The following is an 18,656-nucleotide window of genomic DNA, read 5'->3' as shown; positions in this document are numbered from 1 at the left end:
GGGGTCCCGAAGGTGGGCAAGGCGTCGGCGCTGGGAGACAGCAGACTACACGACTCGGAGGTGGTGTGACACTGTTCCACTTTATTGAGAATCAACATAATCTTTTATACTTTCTTTTTTGGCTACGATTACATTTCTTTGGTTAGCAAGAAATATTATTCATAGGTTAAACCATACAAATTTCGATTTCATCAGAACGGAACAATTTTGACTTTTATTTTTTAGGATAGAGGAGAAAGGAAAAATCAGTGACCTATAGAGTGATAGATGCGGCTTTGTTTGCAGCAGTAATATATTAGTTTGTGGGACAGAAATTTTATATAATATTTGCCTGGGGTTACTACTTCTTATGGTTATATTTTAACTATGGACCTATTCATAAGCTATTATATTCTTCTTGCCATTTTCTTCTAAGAAAAGAGTGCCTTTTGCCATAGCTATGGATTAACTGCTAAGAATGCTTTTCTTTCGTTCCTTTGGGAGCGAGCACCGGCGTGGCCGCCGCCTTGCCGAGCGTTTCATGGAGGGCAGGTTCTCACACTGACCGTGCCTTCCACTTACAGTAACTGCTCTGACACCGTTCCCATTGGAAGCACCTGTGTAAGGCAGAGGAGGGTCTGGTGGCCTTTCCACACTGTTAGCCCCTTCAGGGGGATGCCACAATCTGCCATTTATTCTGTGTGCTACCCAGGGTGGTCCTTGTGCAGCAGGCAAGGGGCGATGGCCTTCTTCCTGTCCTCGACTAATCCTGCAATCATAGGCGGGGCACTTGAATATAGGCGGCTGTGTGAGCTCAGCGTTCTCTAGTTCCTCCATAAATGCCTTTTTGGGGGCGCCAGGGGGAGTTTTTCTAGCTTCTTCTAATGACAATTTGTTAAAGCATCCGGCACATGTGATAGTGACTGGACTTGGGGAAATCGGGATTTCTTCAGAAGTGAGAACATTGTTTACCATTCCCAGGTTAGTTATTGATTTATGGCCCAAAATCCCCCTCCAAGGAGAAGAGATATTCCCATTAAGCCAATTCCTCCCACCCACATGCCACGTCCTCTCCCCAGAACACGCCTTCCTTGAAGCTTCCTCTCCACGTCCGGATCTTGTCAGACGACATGGTTGGAAGAGGACATGGCAGGATTTTAAATTTTAAAAAGCTTAACATTAAAATTCTTAGAGGTCTTTTTCACGTTAATAAACATATGCACCTACTTCCTTCACTTTAACAGCTGCATATTACTCCACAGAATTGATATACCATTATTTTTAAATTATGTTCCATTTAAACCATTTCTGTTGTTTTCAATTGTTACCAACAAACTGCGATAATAACAATTATATATTTCTCTGTTTTTGCATTTATACAAGTATTTGTCTCGTGTCAAAAACCAAAAGGAAAAAATGGTTGAGGGAAAGGGGACTAATATTCAGTTGTTTGTAGAGCCTCCGAAATTGCCTTCCTAGCAGCTGAAGCCCTAAATTCCCACCAGCTGAGGAACCATCTCTCCACCCCCAGCTCCACACAGGGGATGGATAAAGAGATGCATCCTGTTTATTTGCATGCTCTGATTACATGGGAAGTCGAACAGGTTTTTGTGTCTATTGGCCTTTTAAACGGCCTCATCTGTCAACTGCAGGTTTATGTTTGGCCAATGTAATCAGTTGGGGTGATTGTTCTTTCTTCAATGGTAGGGAGAGTTGGCTACGAAGTCTCAACTTTAGAAATATAGTTCCTTGTCTTTTAACTGTTTTATGGTGACGTCTACCTTATTAAAGCTTTCCAATTTAGAGTGAAAACTTATAGCATTGATTTTATAAGATAGATGCACCCTTTTTATTACGAATAAAAGCGGTGAAGGAAGTTACTGGTGAGCTCCATGGACACTGTCTTTAACCACAGTTCTCACTTTCTTAAGGTGGAGGATTCAAGTCTACCTTTACTTCAGGGAAAGTTTCTTCTCTACTATCTTCACAAACATATTCTTTTTAAATTTGGAAGCAAAACTTTTCCTCCATTGGTGCAACTTTAGCCTTCGCAGCTTTCGCTATCCCTAGTAAATAATCCCTTTAGTTTTTTACTTTCTGTTCATAATGGTTGTTTCAAACCTTTCTCCTATGACAATTACTTAATTTTTATTAGCCCTTGTGGTTTCTGGTTATTACTAATTTTTTTTAAATGTTGATTCTGTTAGTTTCTTTGTCCTGAAGCCTGAGCCCTCTGCCTGAGTCAAGTCAGCCTCTAGCTGTGTCCAGAACTGACATATGCTTTCATAGCACAAGGTGACTTCACAGCTTTCAACTCTCTAAGTTCTCTGGACCTCATCATAATTTCATTGCCATTTCTGAAAGGTGAGCTTTCGGATACTTCTACTCTGCTTTTCAGAGACCCTTGACACGGTGTTTTGAGCTCCTTGGCCTGAAAATGTTGACTGTGTATCCTGAAGGAGAAACTGACTGTGTTGGGGCCCCTCACTCCAGCCCTGCATGACCATCACAAGCTTATCTGTCTTCCTTGCTCCAAGCAGAACTCCTTGTCCTTAACCAAGCCCAGATTCTCATTCTCTGTCTGTGACTAATGTTCTCTTTTTCTTTTTTTAAATTTATCTTTATTGTTGAAAGTATTACAGGTGTCCCATTTTTCCCCGCCAATTGACTCCCTTCACCTCGCTCCCCCCCTTCCCCAGGCCTTCACCCAGTTATTGACCGTATCCATGGGTTATGCATATATTTGTATAGCTTCTTTGGTTAATCTCTTCCTACCCTCCACCCCCCTTCCCTCTTTCCTCTGAAATATGATCGTCTGTTGCCTGTGTCAATGTCTCTGGATCCATTTAGTACATCAGATTGTTTTGTTCATTAGCTTCTTCTTAAAGAAGACCCTTCAACATTTCCTGTAGTGCTGGTCTGGTGGTGATGAACTCCTTTAGCTTTTCCTTGTCTGTGAAGCTCTTTATCTGACCTTAAGTTCTAAATGATAGCTTTGCTGGGAAGAACAATCTTGGTTGTAGTTCCTTGTTTTTCATCACTTTGAATATTTCTTGCCACTCCCTTCTGACCTGAAAAGTTTCTGTTGAGAAATCAGCTGACAGTCGTATGGGTGCTCCCTTCTAGGTAACTAACTGCTTTTCTCTTGCTGCTTTTAAGATTCTTGCTTTGTCTTTAACCTCTGGTGTTTATAATGATGATGTGTCTTGCTGTGGGCCTCTTTGGGGTCCTCTTGTTTGGGACCCTCTGTGCTTCCTGGACCTGTAAGTCTACTTCTTTCCCCAGGGAGGGGAAGTGTTCTGTCATTATTTTTTCAAATAGGTTTTCAATTTCTTGGTCTCTTTCTTCTCCATCTGGCACCCCAATATTACGAATGTTGGGCCTCTTGAAGTTGCCCCAGAGGCTCCTTATACTATCTTCATATTTCTGGATTCCTTTTCTTTTTGCTCTTCTGGTTGGGTGTTTTTTGTTTCTTCATGTTCCAAATTGCTGATTTGATTCTCAGCGTCCTCTACTCTACTGTTGACTCCCTGTAAATTATTCTTCATTTCAGTTCATGTAGCCTTCATTTCAAATTGGTACTTTACTATGTCTTTGATTTTTGTCAGTTATTTTCATACTACTCTTACCATAATGGTTGAGCATCCTTATAAACAAAATTCTGAATTCTGTGTCTGTTAGCTTGCTTGGATCTATTTCATTTAATTCTTTTTCTAGAGATTTCTTCTGTTCTATCCTTTGTGACATGTTTCTTTGCCTCTGCATTTTGGCTGCTTTCTGGTGTTTGTTTCTATGTATTAGGTAGAGCTGCTATGTCTCTGGGAATTCGTAGAGTCGCTTTGTGTATTAGGTGTCCTGTAGGGCTCAGTGGCTCAGCCTCCCCAGTCACCTGAGCTCGGCCTTCTAGGTGCTCCCCTGCGTGGGCTGTGTGTACTGTCCTGTTGTAGTTGAGCCTTGGTTGCTGTTGGCGTCACTGGGAGGAATTGACCCCCAGGCCAATCAGTTGTGAGGACCCGCTGCAACTACAGCCAAAGAGCTGCTGTGCTGGAGACACCTCTATGGAGCAGGATTTACTTCAGCAGTGCTTTGGTGCTGTCCAAGTGCGCCCCTTGATTGTGTCATTCATGGATGTGGTAGGGTTGTAATCCAGCGTGGTTGGGTCTGAACACCAGGTGCGCTGTCTCTGGGGCCTCCCGGGAGGTGCAAAGTCAGCCTGTGCCAGTGGCTTGCCCAGGGCCCCCCAGCATGAGCTACACACCAAACCGTAATTGGCTGTTGCTTGTGCTGGGCTTGGAGGTGCCCAGGAGAGGCCAAGCTATGAGCCAGTGCAGCTGCCGCTAGGGCCAGGCCTGAGGCCACTTATCAAGCCGCATGGGGCAGCTGCTGCTTGTTTGAGAGATTTTTGGAACGTCCTAAGCATGAGGCTCGAGAGGCCACTTGCACAGAAAAGCCCCTGGAAATGGCCCGGATGAGCTGCAGGTGGGAGGGGCGGGGCCTCCGGGAATCACGGGGCGGGGCCAAAGGTGAGTCAGGTGCTGGCGACGCAAACATGGCGCCTGCCTGCCGGCTGTGCGGGGAGGACTCGCCACAGGAGCCACGGCCTCCGCCAGCCCTTCTGCCCGGGAGGAAGCCGCCCTCCGCCTCTCGCCCGGATCTCAGGCAGGTTAGTTCCTCCCCGAGTGTCCCGGGTCCCTTCAGGCTGCTCCCGGCGCTGGGCTCAGAGGGAGCGTCCGAGTGAGTCCGCGCCGGGCCCTTTAGAGGAGCTGCTGGGGCTCCCGCGGCCTCCACGACCCTCAGGACAGTCCCCGCTGGGTTCACAGCCCGAAGATGTGGGGATGTCTCTTCCCGGCCCTGAGCCCTGGGCTGGGGGCTGCTGTGGGGCTGGGACCCCTCCCTCCTCCCTCCTCCCTCCTCCCTCCTCCGGGAAACCTCCACCGCCGAGATGGCCCCTCACGGCAGTTTTAAACCGGGGCACCGGGTGTGGCCTGCGGCCGGTCTCTGGGAGCCAGCCCCGACCCGCTCGCGTCTCCGCCCCTCCTGCCGGTCTCGGTGCTTCTCCAGCTCCCCGGTGTTAGGGCTTCTGTGCAGCCGGATCGCAGGAGGCCCTGAGTGACGGTGGTTCTGGATTTCAGTTGTGATTTTGATGCGGTTGCGAGAGGCGGCGGGTGCAGCGGTTCCCTGCGCCGCCACCTTGTCTTTTCTCTCCCTCTGGACGGGGTTAGCCTCATTTCCTTAATGGTGTTTTTTATCCGAAGGTATCAGGTTTTTTCTCTTACGGATCAAGCCTTCGATGTTACAGCTACCTTTCTGTCTAACCCAAGGCCACAGAGATTTGCTCCTATATGTTCTGTAAGAGGCGAGACCACGTTCCCTTTCCCCGGGGCCAGCGCCTGCGGCTCGGGCTCCCACCCGCAGTGACCGTCAGCTTCTCGGACTCCCCTGGGCCCCCCTGGGCTCCCCTGGGCTCCCCTGGACTCCCCTGGGCTCCCCTCGGCCTCTCCTGGACTCCCCTGGACTCCTCTGGACTCCCCTGGACTCCCCTGGGCTCCCCTGGACTCCCCTCGGCCTCTCCTGGACTCCCCTGGGCTCCCCTGGGCTCCCCTGGACTCCCCTCGCTGCACCGCCACCTGTGAAATCTCTTTGCCGGCCTAGTGCGGGAGAAACGGTTCCTTGGTGACGTTTCAGTTTGTCCGTAGGCATCTGTTTATTGCACATGTTGATTCTCTGTCCTCTAAGTGACTGTTCAGGTGCATTTCCTTTGGGGTCGTCTGTCATATTTTGTAAATAGGCTGGTGTTCTGTGTATCAGATATATGAACGCTTAGACGTGTGCACTGAAAGTATTTTCCTACATTCTTTTAATCTTACTGTATTTTTAGCATTTAAACTTATTAAGTCTCTGTCTACTTACGTTTCTTAAATACTTTTCTTTGCTTGACTCAGATATTTGGTCTGTCATATAAATTTATAAATTACTTCATCCAGTTTCAGTGGGATTACAGATTGCAAGTGCACCACACTTTTGCAATAATTTCACAAGGACTGACATTTTCAAATAGCTATATCTCCTGATTGGAGGCACCTTCTACATCTCCATTGATTTAGATCTTGTTTAATTTTCTTCAGTAAGACATTATAGTCATTTTCATAGAGGCTCATAACTTTTAGATGTTTATAAATATATGTGTGTGTATTTACTACTGTGTTTGAAGTCCTATTTTATTTCTTTTCAGTATATATCTTTGTTGCTGTAAGTCAAACCTCTTAGTTTTATGTGCCTGTTTTTGTGTGTGTGTGTGTTTTATTCATGCTCCTTAGCAAATTTTTTTTCTAGTACTCAGAGAATTTAGTTAGGTCCCTATTGTTTCTTCATATATAATCATATACCATACAATGTTGTATCTTATTTTAATATTTATACCAATAAATTTATTTTCTTGTCCTATTATGTTAGCTAAAACATATATATATAAATTGTGGTAACAGCAGGCACCACTGTTTTTGTATCTGAATGGCCTCCTCATCATTTCAGTGTTTACTGTAGCATTTGCTATTTGGGGAGACTTTATATTGTGTCAGCTTCCGTCTATTTCACATAGTTTTTCTAAAAATAGCTGCTAGGTGTTTCCAAATTTCTTTTAAATTAATTTATGGATATAATTAAATGCTTTTTCTGCTTTTGCTTGTTGTTGCAATAAACTACATAAAGAGGTTTTCTAATATTGGTCCATCCCTTGACACTATTTCCCTGTTTTTCTTCCTCTTTTTCAAAATAGCCTCTAACTGCAAAATTTATTTTCTCTTTTTCTCAGCAGAGTGTTTTCTCTTTTCTTTCATAAAATCTTTGGGCCTTTCTTTTTTTTCACATGCCCGTTTAGCTTCTACCAATTATAACTTTCTGAGACTTCTTTTGTGGCCAAGATTATGATGTATTGATACATGCTTCAAAAGTATTGGGGAAAATTGTGTGTTCCCTGTTTTTAGAACATAAAATTAAGAAATATGTCTTTCTTGCTAATTTCTCCAGAGCCTGTATGATCATTTTTGCCTATGTGTAAATACTCAAACACTCGAGGTGAATGTTTTTCGATATCCATAAGATTTGTCCCGTTATTTGTCTTTTGAGTTTTTCTGTGACATGGGTATGAGCCTCGTTTTCGTCTGTTGTGTTGCTGACGTGTGCATGCTGTAGCTTGTCTGTCTTTGATTTTAACAACTTTGTGGCACTTTGTCTTCCTTGTGTTTCTTGTTGAATTCCGATTCTGATCCTGTGCCTTCCAATATCACCATTGTTTCATTTACATTTAGTGTTTTAAATAATATACTTTTATACTTTTTATCCTGTTTTAACTTTTATGCTCTTTATTGTTTTCTTTTGTCTAAAAATGCCAATTGTGTTTTCTTGTAATTTTATTTTTTACTGCTTTTTTTTTTTTTGCCTTTTCCCATTTGCTTTATTTTTTATTCTATTGTTGACAGTATTACAGATGTCCCTCAATTTTCACCCTGTTTACCCCCTCCTAGGCCTTCACCACACAATTGTCTGTGTCCATTGGTTATGAATATATGCATATAAGTTCTTTGGTTAATCTCTTCCTGCCGCCCCTCCCTCCTTCCCTCTGAGATTCTTCAGCCTGTTGTCCTATAGATTTTGGATGAAATCCCTCATTTGCCCCCCTGCCATTCTTGTTGTCATTGTGAAACCATATTTTAAATTATAATTGTAGTGGCATTTTTAATAAGACAGAGAGACAAATGCTTTTCTTCAATCTGCTATCTTTTTTTAATTGAATTTATTGGGGTGACATTAGTTTCAAGTGTACAATTCAGCAAAACATCATCTGCACACTGCATCAATCTTTATCTTTAACAAAAAAAATTTTAAACAGAATTTGACACAGTCATGTGACATTATCATTCCCTAATGCGTGTTGGATACTGGGAAGTAGATAATTCTCTTCTGGTTTGAAGAACAAATTTCTGAGTCTTCATAATGTTTAGGAATACGAGATGTTAATTAAAACATTATTATCAGAGCGATAAAATGACCAACTAAGAAGCAGAATTACAGATGGGTTCACAACTACTGTCACAGGAAACAGCAGCCACTTCTGAAATTCAGATGCTTAAAAAGATTCATTATATACAAAAATAGCACAGACAGATATATGTTAACACAAAGCAGAAGTCCCAGGAAAAAAAATTGATATTCTTGTGAAATTTCAGGTTATACCACATCGTTCTTAAACCACATCTTATCATTTATGAACTAGTTTTATAATTCAGGGTGGTATTTCTCTTAACTGATGTCCGTCAGTGAGGGGACACTTTGTATTTATTGTTCTGAGATCACTTTTCTCTTAGATGTTAATTAAGATGCATTTTTAAGGTTAAATTCTATTGTTATTTCATTGTTTTTTATTCCTCCGTGGATGACCTGTTTACTACATCTCATTGTTGTACAAATTCAATTTTTTTTCTTGTTTTAATTCCCATTTCCCCACTCCCTCCTCTTTGACAACCATCAGCTTGCTGTTCTCTGTGTCTTGGGTCTGTTTTGTTTGTTTGTTTGTTTATTTATTTATTTATTCCTTCATTCATTTATTTTATTCTACATATAAGTGAGATTAAAAGGTATTTGTTTTTCTCTTTCTGACTTAATTCACTTAGCATAGTACTCTCTAGGCCTCTCCATGTTTTCTCAAAAGGCAAGATTTCAGTCTTTTTCATTGCTAAGTCGTATTCCAATTCATGAGCATGGTATATCCTTCCATGTATTTGTATCGTCTTCAGTTTCTTTCATCAATGTCTTATGGTTTTCAGAGTTAAGGTATTTTACCTCTTTGGTTTTATTTATCCCTAGGTATTTTATACTTTTGATGCAATTGTAAATGGGATTGTTTTCTTAATTTCTTCTTATAATCACTTGTTATTGGTATATAGAAATACAACAGAATTCTCTATATTAATTCTGTATCCTGCAACTTTACTGACATCATTTATTAGTTCTAATAATTTTTTGATGGCGTTTTTAGGGGTTTCCAATATAATATCATGTCACCTGCCAATAACTAGAGATTTATTTCTGCCTTTCCAATTTACATGCTGTTTATTTCTTTATCTTGTATGATTGTTGTGGCTAGAACTTCCAATACTATGTTGAATAGAAGTGAAATTTTTCATAAAAAAAAAAAAGTCCAGACATGTTTAGGAGAAAATATGTTTACAATGGCCTTGATTGGGACAGTCTGGACTTTTCAATAATATGTATGCCTTTCTGATCCGCCATGATTTCTTCTATTGTATCTTTTTTATTGTATCAGTTCCATTTATTCTGGGCTATGTATGTTGATTCTTCACATATATCTTTATATCCTTCCCAAAGAAAGTGTCACAGCCTCCACAAGCATCTCAAAATCATGGTATCCATTCTCCCTAGGATATCTGCAGAAGACCAGAAAATAGACTACAATGCTCTCAGGAAAATTGCACACAAGCACTTCATACAACATAAGGTTGACATTTCACATGCAATAAAAAAAGTGTTTCCTTTCCTTGAGATTCTTCGTGACCGTGGATTCATCACAGACAAGATCTATAAAGTAAGTGAGGCTTACTTTGTCACAAGCTGGTAAAGCAGCCCCAAATTACTTATGTTTTGATAGTTTGGAGTCAAATGTCAGGGCACAATGAGGCAACTGAGGAGTCTCCTATGTGTGGGGACCTTCTTGAGTACTGCTGTTAAGTGTTCCTATAAGGTCAAAAGGGAGAAGAGAAGCAGGCATTCCTGGGGACAGTCCTGCTCCTAACTGAAGGAATAGGGCTCCATGGTGCCCACTGAAGTTGGGGTGAATAGCATTGAAATTAGGCTGGATCTGAAGCTGGGGGCTCCACTGATGTTTAATGCCATGTAGGAATTATGTATACAATATAGCATGAACTGGGAATTAAAGTAATTTTATGAGTGAATGAATAGATGAATGGACTTAGGGTGCATTATGCTATAGGAAATAAGCCGGTTAGAGAAAGACAAGTACCATATGACTTCACTCATATGTGGAATCTAATGAAAAAACTGAACTACTAACAAGCAAATAGAGACAGACTTATGGAGAGAGCAGGTTGACGGCTGTCAACAGTAGAGCTGGAGGGGTGGAGCGATTGAGAAAAAGAAGAGAGAAAGAAAGAACTCCTTGACACTGAAAACAGTGTGGTCATTGCAGGGGGTTATGGGTGATTGGAAGTGGAAGAAGGTATGGGGAGGTAAATGATAATGGGGGGAAAATTAAAAATAAAATTAAAAATAATGATTTAATAAAATAATTTAGACAGCATTTCATTTGAATGCACATCAATTTAAATACTTAGATCTAAGATTAAAATCTACAGAGCATTAATGTCGTGTTAGGGTAAAATTGGAAGTAGCTGCTTGCTAGTCTCTCTCCAGTAGTTTTCAGTTTTCTTTTCTTTTGGTATTTCTGGAGTCTTGTAATTTAGGTTAATTTTAGCAAAAGACATAGGTGGACATACAGAGATGAAAGTCTTCTCTTTCCCCATGAATAGGCTTTCTTTATGGCAAAATTCACAGAAGGGAGAGAATTACCACTTGGCTTCTTCGAGCCCTTCCAGGACAGGTCAGTCTTGGGGGAGGGACAAGGGTTGCCAGTTAGTAGAACAGCAGCTCATCACCACTAAGTCTCTTCCGAAAACATTTGGCCAGGCTCTGAAAAGGCTACGCATCCCTTACCTGTGGACCTGGTTTTGTTCTTCACAATTGCTCTTTCTTCCATGTAATGCAAATGAGGGCGAGGAGATCAGATTCACAAATGGGTATTTTTAAGGAGGAGGGATTTAGGTGTTCGAGTTAGTCATACAAATATAGAGAAATTCTAAAACTTTACATGAGCAGGTACCTATGTTGGGAAATTGTGATGCATTAACAATAAAATCACTTTCTAGGGCTCTTCTGTAACTTGGATGTCTGTATTTATATTTTCCTCATTCGTTAATTTTTAAGGAGTCTCGCAAATCTTGGGAAAAGTCGTTACCTGTAGAAAAGGTGGTGTATGATGTTCTCGAAGAACTGGAGAAGACATTTAACCTACCCCTTCTGGATACACTGTTCTGCAAGGTCATCATGAAGAGCTACCCTGATTTAAATGGCATTCGTGAAGGCTTCAGATATGGTAATTGGGTTTATTACCTACCTTTGGATGCCCATGGCCTATTTTTTTTTTTTTAAGAATATATATCAAGTGTCTACCATGTGTCACACGATGCTGGCAGTAGAAATTTGTCAGTTGAGAAAAGAGACGTATCATAAGCCTTCTCATAGCTTTTGGTATAAGGACCAGAATACAACACCCACCTGGAAGACAGCTTAACTAAGCATTTAAACTCACAGGACAATCATAGTCACAGTCACAGTCACACCAGATTTACTTACAAGGACAGATGACAAGAAACACTGCATCCTACTAAGGCAACATCAGTGGCTCTTTGTTTATGGGACCCTCTGTAAGGGCCCACACACCAGTCCACCAAGTTGACCACAACCCACCTCAAGTGACAGCTTAGTTGTGAGTGCAGGACCCACCTGTCTTAGCAGCACCATGCCCAGGGGAGTCAATGTCTCATGGAACAACTTTGTAGTCATAACTTTCAGGGACCCCACAAAGGACAGCTGAGTTACAGAGGCCACCACAATGGCAGAAGGCCAATTATGGCTTCTAGTTTACACATAGTCCCTCTGAGTCCACATACAATTTTCAGTCATGGGTCATTTTTCACCCTAAACCCAGTGTTGGCCTCGTAATACAGAAGACAGACCACCTGCATCAAGTTTCCAGAGTTATGAGCAAGAAAGTTAACCTAGGTCAAATTGGCCTTAGTGAGGGATAATGGTTGTATGAGCTCTTTCTCCACAGAGATGAAGCTAATATTAGTTAAATAACCTCAAAAACACTTGCTCGGCCAGAGACTGTTTTCCATACTACACAATACTGTAGATTTGATTCACTACATTTTCCTAAGTTCACAATTTATTCTTTTTCATTGTAGCCTGAATTTGTGGTTGAAACTGTCCCTCCCATTATTTTTGGATGGTTGTCCCTGGTTATATTTTGTCTCTCCAGTAATTTTTGTTTTGACTTGACTGGAAAAATTTCTATTCCAACACCATTTGGTATCAACCACAGTGTCCAAATAACGATGGAGAATTCATGAGAAAAATAACTATATGAGCTGAGGAAGGCAGATACTATGGGAAAATGTATAGAGTGCCAAAGGGTCCCACAGATCTGCAAAACAAGGACAAATTAGATTTCTCTCAATCAGAGAGTGAGAAGCAGATTGTGGGAGTTGGTTCAAAAGAATAAATTTGAGGCCTGCCCACTGTGGCTCAGTCGGTTGGAGCGTTGTCCCACACACCAAAATGTGGTGGGTTTGACAGATCAGGGCACATACCCAGGTTTCGGGTTCTATCCCTGGTTGGATCCCTCTCTCTCTCTTTCTCTCTCCCCTTCCTTTCCTTTCTCTAAAAATTAAAAAAAATAAACCTGGAAAGATTTTGGAAATTTGGACATCCAAAGCTAAGGCATTCGATGTTTAGTTGCTGGGCATTACAGAGATAATACAGACTTATAGGTTCATAAGGACAGGTTTATTGACCCAGGAGATTCACCTGCCGTCAGCCTGGGGGAAAAGTGTACCCACCACCTTCCTAGTCTCCTCCTGCCTGGAGGCCCCTCAGATACCCACCCTGAGCTTCTTGGTTTATTTCGTCCCTTTTCTTCACTGGGTCACCTGCATGCAGATGCACTGATCTCCCCTTTTGGCAGCATCCAGGGCCCCTGTCCCAGCCTCTTGGTACACCCTCCAGTGCCGCAATATTCACTCCCACTTGCAGCGTCCAAGTGTCTTTCCCTTGTTCTGGGGGTGTTTCTAGTCTTTCCTGTGTCCTCTGGTGTCCCTTTGGGAAGTGCTCATCCTCCTGACCCAGTTCATTCCACCTTCTGTTCACCAACCATTTATTTAAAGTTCTTGGGCTTTCCCTTTCATACACATAAACTTCTATAGGATCTTTCTTCTCCCCCCAAAATTCCTGTTTCTTCCTTACTATTTGAACAGGTCAGAAAACCCATTCACTTTTATTATTTATTTGATATATGCTCTCCCAGACATCTGTAACTTTTTTAACATAAAAGGCAGGCTCGCAAGGTTTCCATGACTCCTTTATCCTGACGTTTGAGGGGCCCCTTTCTGTACAGGAAGCATAAGGGCTCCCTTGTTGAGGGTCCTCTCTTCTGTCCCTGGGCTGATGGGGAACTTAACCATGAGGATAGGAACTCAATGAGCTTTGAGTGACCCAGCACTAGAAATTTCTAAATGTGTAAATTTAAGATGATGTCCGTGGTCTCTGATGGAAATATCTAAGTGTCGTCTTCTCTCTCCCTTTTGTCAGTGATCATTGAGAAAATTTGTCAAGAAGCAAGAGATAGAGAAAGGAGTGCAAAGAACCTGAACACCCTGCTAAGCCTTGACCAAGGTGATTGCAACCAGATAAAAATCAATTCTGATCTGCTAAGAGGAAAGGAGAAGGGGAGGTGGGCCCTGAGTCCTCAGTGGAGTTTGGGGATCAGGGAAGAACTGTTGAGGAGCATGGAGAGGGCAGGGAGGGCTGTTCACCTGAGAGTCTGACCAGGGGCTGATCCTGAAGGAGGAGCTGTGACGAGAGACCATAAACCCAATAACCAAGACAGAGAAACGGGAACCCAGTGTGTCAGGAAGCCAGATTTAAAGAGAATGCTGACGGGGAAGTAACTGTGATTTAGAGAGACCCCCGTAGGAGAAGATCAGTGTGAAGCTGTGAAGGGCTGAGAACTGTGGGTCCAGGTCATCGTCACAGAGCAGACCCCTAATGACGGCAGATTGCGGAATGGCTTTAATTGTCAGGGGTGCTGTTCAAGAGCAGAAACCTTCAAGGAGATGGGCAGTCCTGTAGGCAGAGAGGAGGGGAAGTGACAAGGTGTTGAGAAAGGGATGCGGGTATTTTGAGAGAGAGAAGGAAGAGAAATGAAAGACAGGAGAAAGGGGTCAAGAACAATAAAAGCCACCACATTATTCAGAGCTCACTTCCTGAGCGTTTACTCCGCAGCTGTGGCTTCCTGTTCACAGCTGCCCCTGGGCGTAGTGTCGCTCACTGTCTGCCCAAGTGCAGAAAAGGAGACTGAAATCTACAGAGACCATGTGTGTAGTTGGCTTGGGGGTCAAACGAGGAGGATGGCCCCAGGCATTCTGACCCCAGGGCCTGTGTTCTCACCCCTCTGCACATCTAGATGATCTCATGGCAGAGGCTGAAAGCTGAGACAGAAATAGGGACGTGTGCAGAGAGAAAGACACCGAAAGAGGAATACAGGAGCTGGAGGAGGGCACGGGAATCGGGCCCCGAATCCTGATGAAACGACCAACAAGACAGAGGGAGCAGACCTGCGGAGGGAGAGTGGGGTGCAGGCCGTGGGAAGTCAGTTATGGCCACCAGGCAGGGGTAGCACTGGGGACAAAAACAGGTTCCCTGTGGCCGTGGGTGACAAGAGAAGCCACTGCCGGTTACCTAGTGGCTCGTGGGTGATCTCAGTGAGATGGCCTGAGGCTAGGGGTGCAGCTCTCTATGGATACCAGGAAGGAGGGGAGTCTTCAGCTCTTACTTTACAAGGATTTAAAAGGGATTAGGGGAGAGTGGCACGGCCCATTCTTCAATTTCTGATATAAACTTCTCATTTCTTCCCCCAGGAATTGGTAAAAACTTGTATGAAACATTGCCATGGCTGGCCCCGGATCCCTCGAGTGACAATGGTGTGTTCCTGTTGACTGTTCTGTGATCCTTTCCTGTTCTTGTCCCATCTGGCAGGTGCTGTGGTGGGAGGGATGCTGCTTTTTCGTACTGGTCGCCCAGAATGGTCCGCCTGGGCTTCTGCAATTTCTCCAAGGACTTAGATAACAGATTCTTCATACACAGGGTGTCTGGGAGGTTGGTCCTCTCATTCTCAAATGCACTTGCTGCCAGCTGTTGACAGCTCTGGGACCCATTGCCCATGTGCTTGGCTCCACGGCTTTCTGAGGCCGTCTTACTTGAGTCAGGCTGTGGCCTCAGCCATTTGACGTTGCATCCGGTGGCGGCCAGCAGGGGAGGGTTGGGGCGAGAAGAGTGCTGCAGGGCGGCCAAAGCTGCCCCCTGAACTTCACCACCTTCTGGATAGGACCTGGAGCAACCTGCAGGTCACACACATCGGGCACAGACCGGGGGGACCTGAGTTAGCTTAGCTTCTAGGTCTTCCTAGAGCTCTCATGAGGGGGTTTCCTGTCTGGGGGCTCCTTGGCCCCGCCCTGAGACACTAAGGGCTTTTTCTCCTCTGCACAGTGATCCAGAGTGAGGAACCCTCAGAATCCAGCAATGAAGAGAATCCCCCTCAAGCTTCCATCTCAGCATTGAAAAGGGGACCTGGTAAGGAGGTGGGAGCTCAAGGCTTGGGCTGCAAGAACCTGAATTAAGAGCTACTGTTTCCTGAGGCATCTATTCTGAGTTCCTTCTGTACCATGGATCCAGTTTACCCTGGAATCCCATTCTCTGCATTTATTTTACTTGACCTTTTGGGATGTGCAAGGCAATAAGAAGTTATTATATTTATATTTTTTGAAGATAAGGCTATTGATTGATGGGTCCTATTAATCCACCTATGCACCCATCTATTGATTGTATAGTAGACATAGGCTGGCAAAGTAATGGATTTATTTTAAAACTAATTCTATGACTATAAAGTGTTGGATTTAGACAATTATTTCTGAAGAGAAGAGAAAGCTAAATATCTCTTGATTGGAAGGTCATGTTCCCATCTGATCACAAACTTTGAATAGTGTCAAGGGTCCATTCCTCCAGCTCTCTAGTGTCAGCAGAAATGGAGAAGGTATTTTGAAACCCAAAGTGTTGTTTTGGACAGAGTTCTTCAGCAAGTTGTGATACATGGAGTAACTTTTCAAAGGACCTTTGCAAATAGTGTCTTACTGTTTCCTTGACAACAGCCCTGAGGAGTAAGCAGGACAGACATCATTGGCCTTGTTTCTAGTTGAGGAAACAGCCAAGTAAACGTTTCAGAGTCTCCCGAAAAGGCTCGTGGAGATACAGGGAAAGGCACGGCTACTGGCCTGGACTCTGTGCTATTTCCTCTGTAAAACTGGAGGTTGAAATGGTTATCAAAATGCTGCTTTCCTAATGCTATGGGCAGCCTTGTTTTATACAGTAATTTCCATCCCCATCACACGTTCCGTGGAACCCACGAAAGCCGAGCGTTCTTTTGCTTCTAGATAATAGTGTCATTTTGTCATAGTCTTAACAAGGCCTCAGAAACGACTGTTTCTGCCACTAAACTGTTAGGAAAAAAGACGTCAAATCAACTATTCTTAAGCCAGCACATATTTTTGATGGATGTCTGTGCTCCAGCATGTCACAGGTTTATACAGTGATGTCATACAAACCTTTGCACAACCTTCCCCATCAAAAGCTTAAATAAAGGAAGACTCCGGGCCAATTCTGAAGTCCTAGTTCTCAATTTAGTAGGATTTTCAGTTCCTTTAGAAAAAAGAAACAATAAACACCCTTATAAACTCAAGCCTTCTGCAGTGTGAGTCATCCTAAAATGTGTAAGTCCTGTGTATTTATTTGGTTTTCTCACCTCCGCCTGTTACTTTCTAGGTGCTGCGGATCTTAGAGAGACATCTACTTCGGAGAAAGGCAAGAAGAGAAAACGTAAGACTAAAATTTCATTTGCTTTTGTTGTGAGAAATGAGATTTAAATAGCAGGGCTTCAGCACCGCCGTTGTTATGTACAGTATTGTGGTGGACAGGACAATGGCTCCTCCAGGATGGCCGTGTCCTAATAGCTGGAACCCCTAATCTGTTATCTAGCATGGCAAGTGGACTTTGCATTTTGAATTAAACTAGGGGCCTTAGGATGGGGGAGATTATCCCGGATTACCTGGGTGGCCCCAATATACTCCCATAGCCCTTAAAAAGTGGAGAAGCCTTCTTGGCTGTGGCGAGAGGGAGAGGTGGCTGCGGAAGAACCGTCAGAGAGCTGCACGGCTGCTGGCTCCGGGGGCAGAGGAAGGGCATCGGGAATGGGGCTGACCTCGAGAACCTGTAATCCGCACAGCGTTCACCTCTTCGTGTGTGATGTGAGATGGTAATTACAAGAAATTACCCCAACACTTTTTTATCCCGTGGATTGAAATGCCCTTTGGTGGTGCCTTTCCCTGCGTTCATGGGCCTGTGAATAGCAATCTACTCGGAGACATTCATCTGTTTATAATTCGGTACAAAATTGGCTTAATTAGAAAGCTTTAAAGTAAAATTTGCTCTTTTGACTCATTATGTTTTGTGTTGCAAAAAAGAAAAGATACATTGAAGAGAAACAGAAAAGACGGATTTTCAGTTCGGTAATGCTGAACCTCTGTGGGTTTCGAATCTAATCAAGATGTTCTGAAACCTTCCGATTCCTTTGGGAATTTAAAAGTACAGTGAATTTACAGATTAATTGGGGTAGAATTGAAACTTTTTTTAAAGGGGAATGGCCTATGCATTTATTCAAGTCACCTTTTTTGTTCTTCAATAAAATTTTATAGTTCTTTTTATATAGATTGTGCACATTTTTACTTTTCCTGTCAGATTTGCTGAGATATAATTTATATACAATAGACTTCATCTCGTTAAAGGTTTAACTGAATATGTTTTAATAAATGTGGATAGTCATGTAAATGCCACCATGATCTTGACACAACAATTCCATCATCCACCAGTGTCCACTTCTTTCTCTCTTTGCACCCTCCGGCCTTGACCACAGTTGATCTGTTTTTATCACTTTTTCTCCCTGGAAATTCATGTAAATGAATTTATACAATGTGTAGTTTATTTGTATGTGTTCTTTTTCACTTAGCATAATGCTTTGAGACATTGATATTGCTGCCTGTGTCAGTAGTTCCTTCGTTTCTATCGCTGAGAAGTATTCCACTTATGACTAAGCAGACTGTCTATTCACCTGTTCGTAGGCATTGAACTATTTCCAGGTTGAAGCTATTACAAAGAAACTACGAGGAACACATTCATACAAATATATGGGCGGACATATTTTTAATTTCTCTTGGATAAATATCTAGAAGAAGTACTACTGGGTCATATGAATTGAACATAAGTGCATGGTCGACACTTTGTGAATCTGCTAAGGTTTTTCAAAGTGGTCATACTATTTTACAATCCTACTAACAATGCATGAAACTTCCAGTTGCTCTGCATACTCACCAGTACTTGGTATTGTTAGTTGTGTTTTTTTTTATTTTAGCCATTCTTAGTGGGTGTGTAATGGTTTTCCTCGTAGTTTTAATTTGCATTTCCCTTATAATTAAAGGTACTGAGCGTCTTTTCCTTCACTTGTCATCACCCACAGGTCTCATTTGGTGAAGTGTCAACATCTTTTGACCTTATTGAATTGGGTTCGCTCTGTTTTTCGGGTGAAAGTTATTTATATGTTCTGTATTCAAATCCTTTACTTGATTATGTCTTACGGTCTATGGCTGACCTTTTCATTTTCTTGGCACATCTGTTGAAGAACAAAAATTTTTAATATTTGA

General features: G+C 42.8%; 2 protein-coding genes across 6 annotated transcripts in view; both read left to right on the top strand.

Annotated features, from left to right (window-relative positions):
* The window catches only part of SP100 (SP100 nuclear antigen), a 185,221-nt gene that overhangs the window by 90,305 nt on the left and 76,260 nt on the right, over positions 1 to 18,656 (top strand). The gene's annotated exons all lie outside the window — the stretch shown is intronic.
* Positions 1 to 18,656, top strand: part of LOC308559872 (nuclear body protein SP140-like protein) — a 35,698-nt gene that overhangs the window by 2,638 nt on the left and 14,404 nt on the right. Inside the window, exons 2-7 of the mRNA XM_081143146.1 lie at positions 9,418 to 9,580; positions 10,996 to 11,164; positions 13,441 to 13,524; positions 14,769 to 14,831; positions 15,397 to 15,480; positions 16,726 to 16,779. Coding sequence (XP_080999272.1) covers positions 9,418 to 9,580; positions 10,996 to 11,164; positions 13,441 to 13,524; positions 14,769 to 14,831; positions 15,397 to 15,480; positions 16,726 to 16,779 — 617 coding nt within the window. The remainder of the gene's footprint in view (positions 1 to 9,417; positions 9,581 to 10,995; positions 11,165 to 13,440; positions 13,525 to 14,768; positions 14,832 to 15,396; positions 15,481 to 16,725; positions 16,780 to 18,656) is intronic.

Source organism: Miniopterus schreibersii (assembly GCF_964146895.1).
Source record: "Miniopterus schreibersii genome assembly, chromosome: 7".
Classification (NCBI taxonomy): Eukaryota; Metazoa; Chordata; class Mammalia; order Chiroptera; family Miniopteridae; genus Miniopterus; species Miniopterus schreibersii.
The sequence above is the reverse complement of the archived record's forward strand: the minus strand, read 5'-3'. Positions and strand labels throughout refer to the sequence as shown.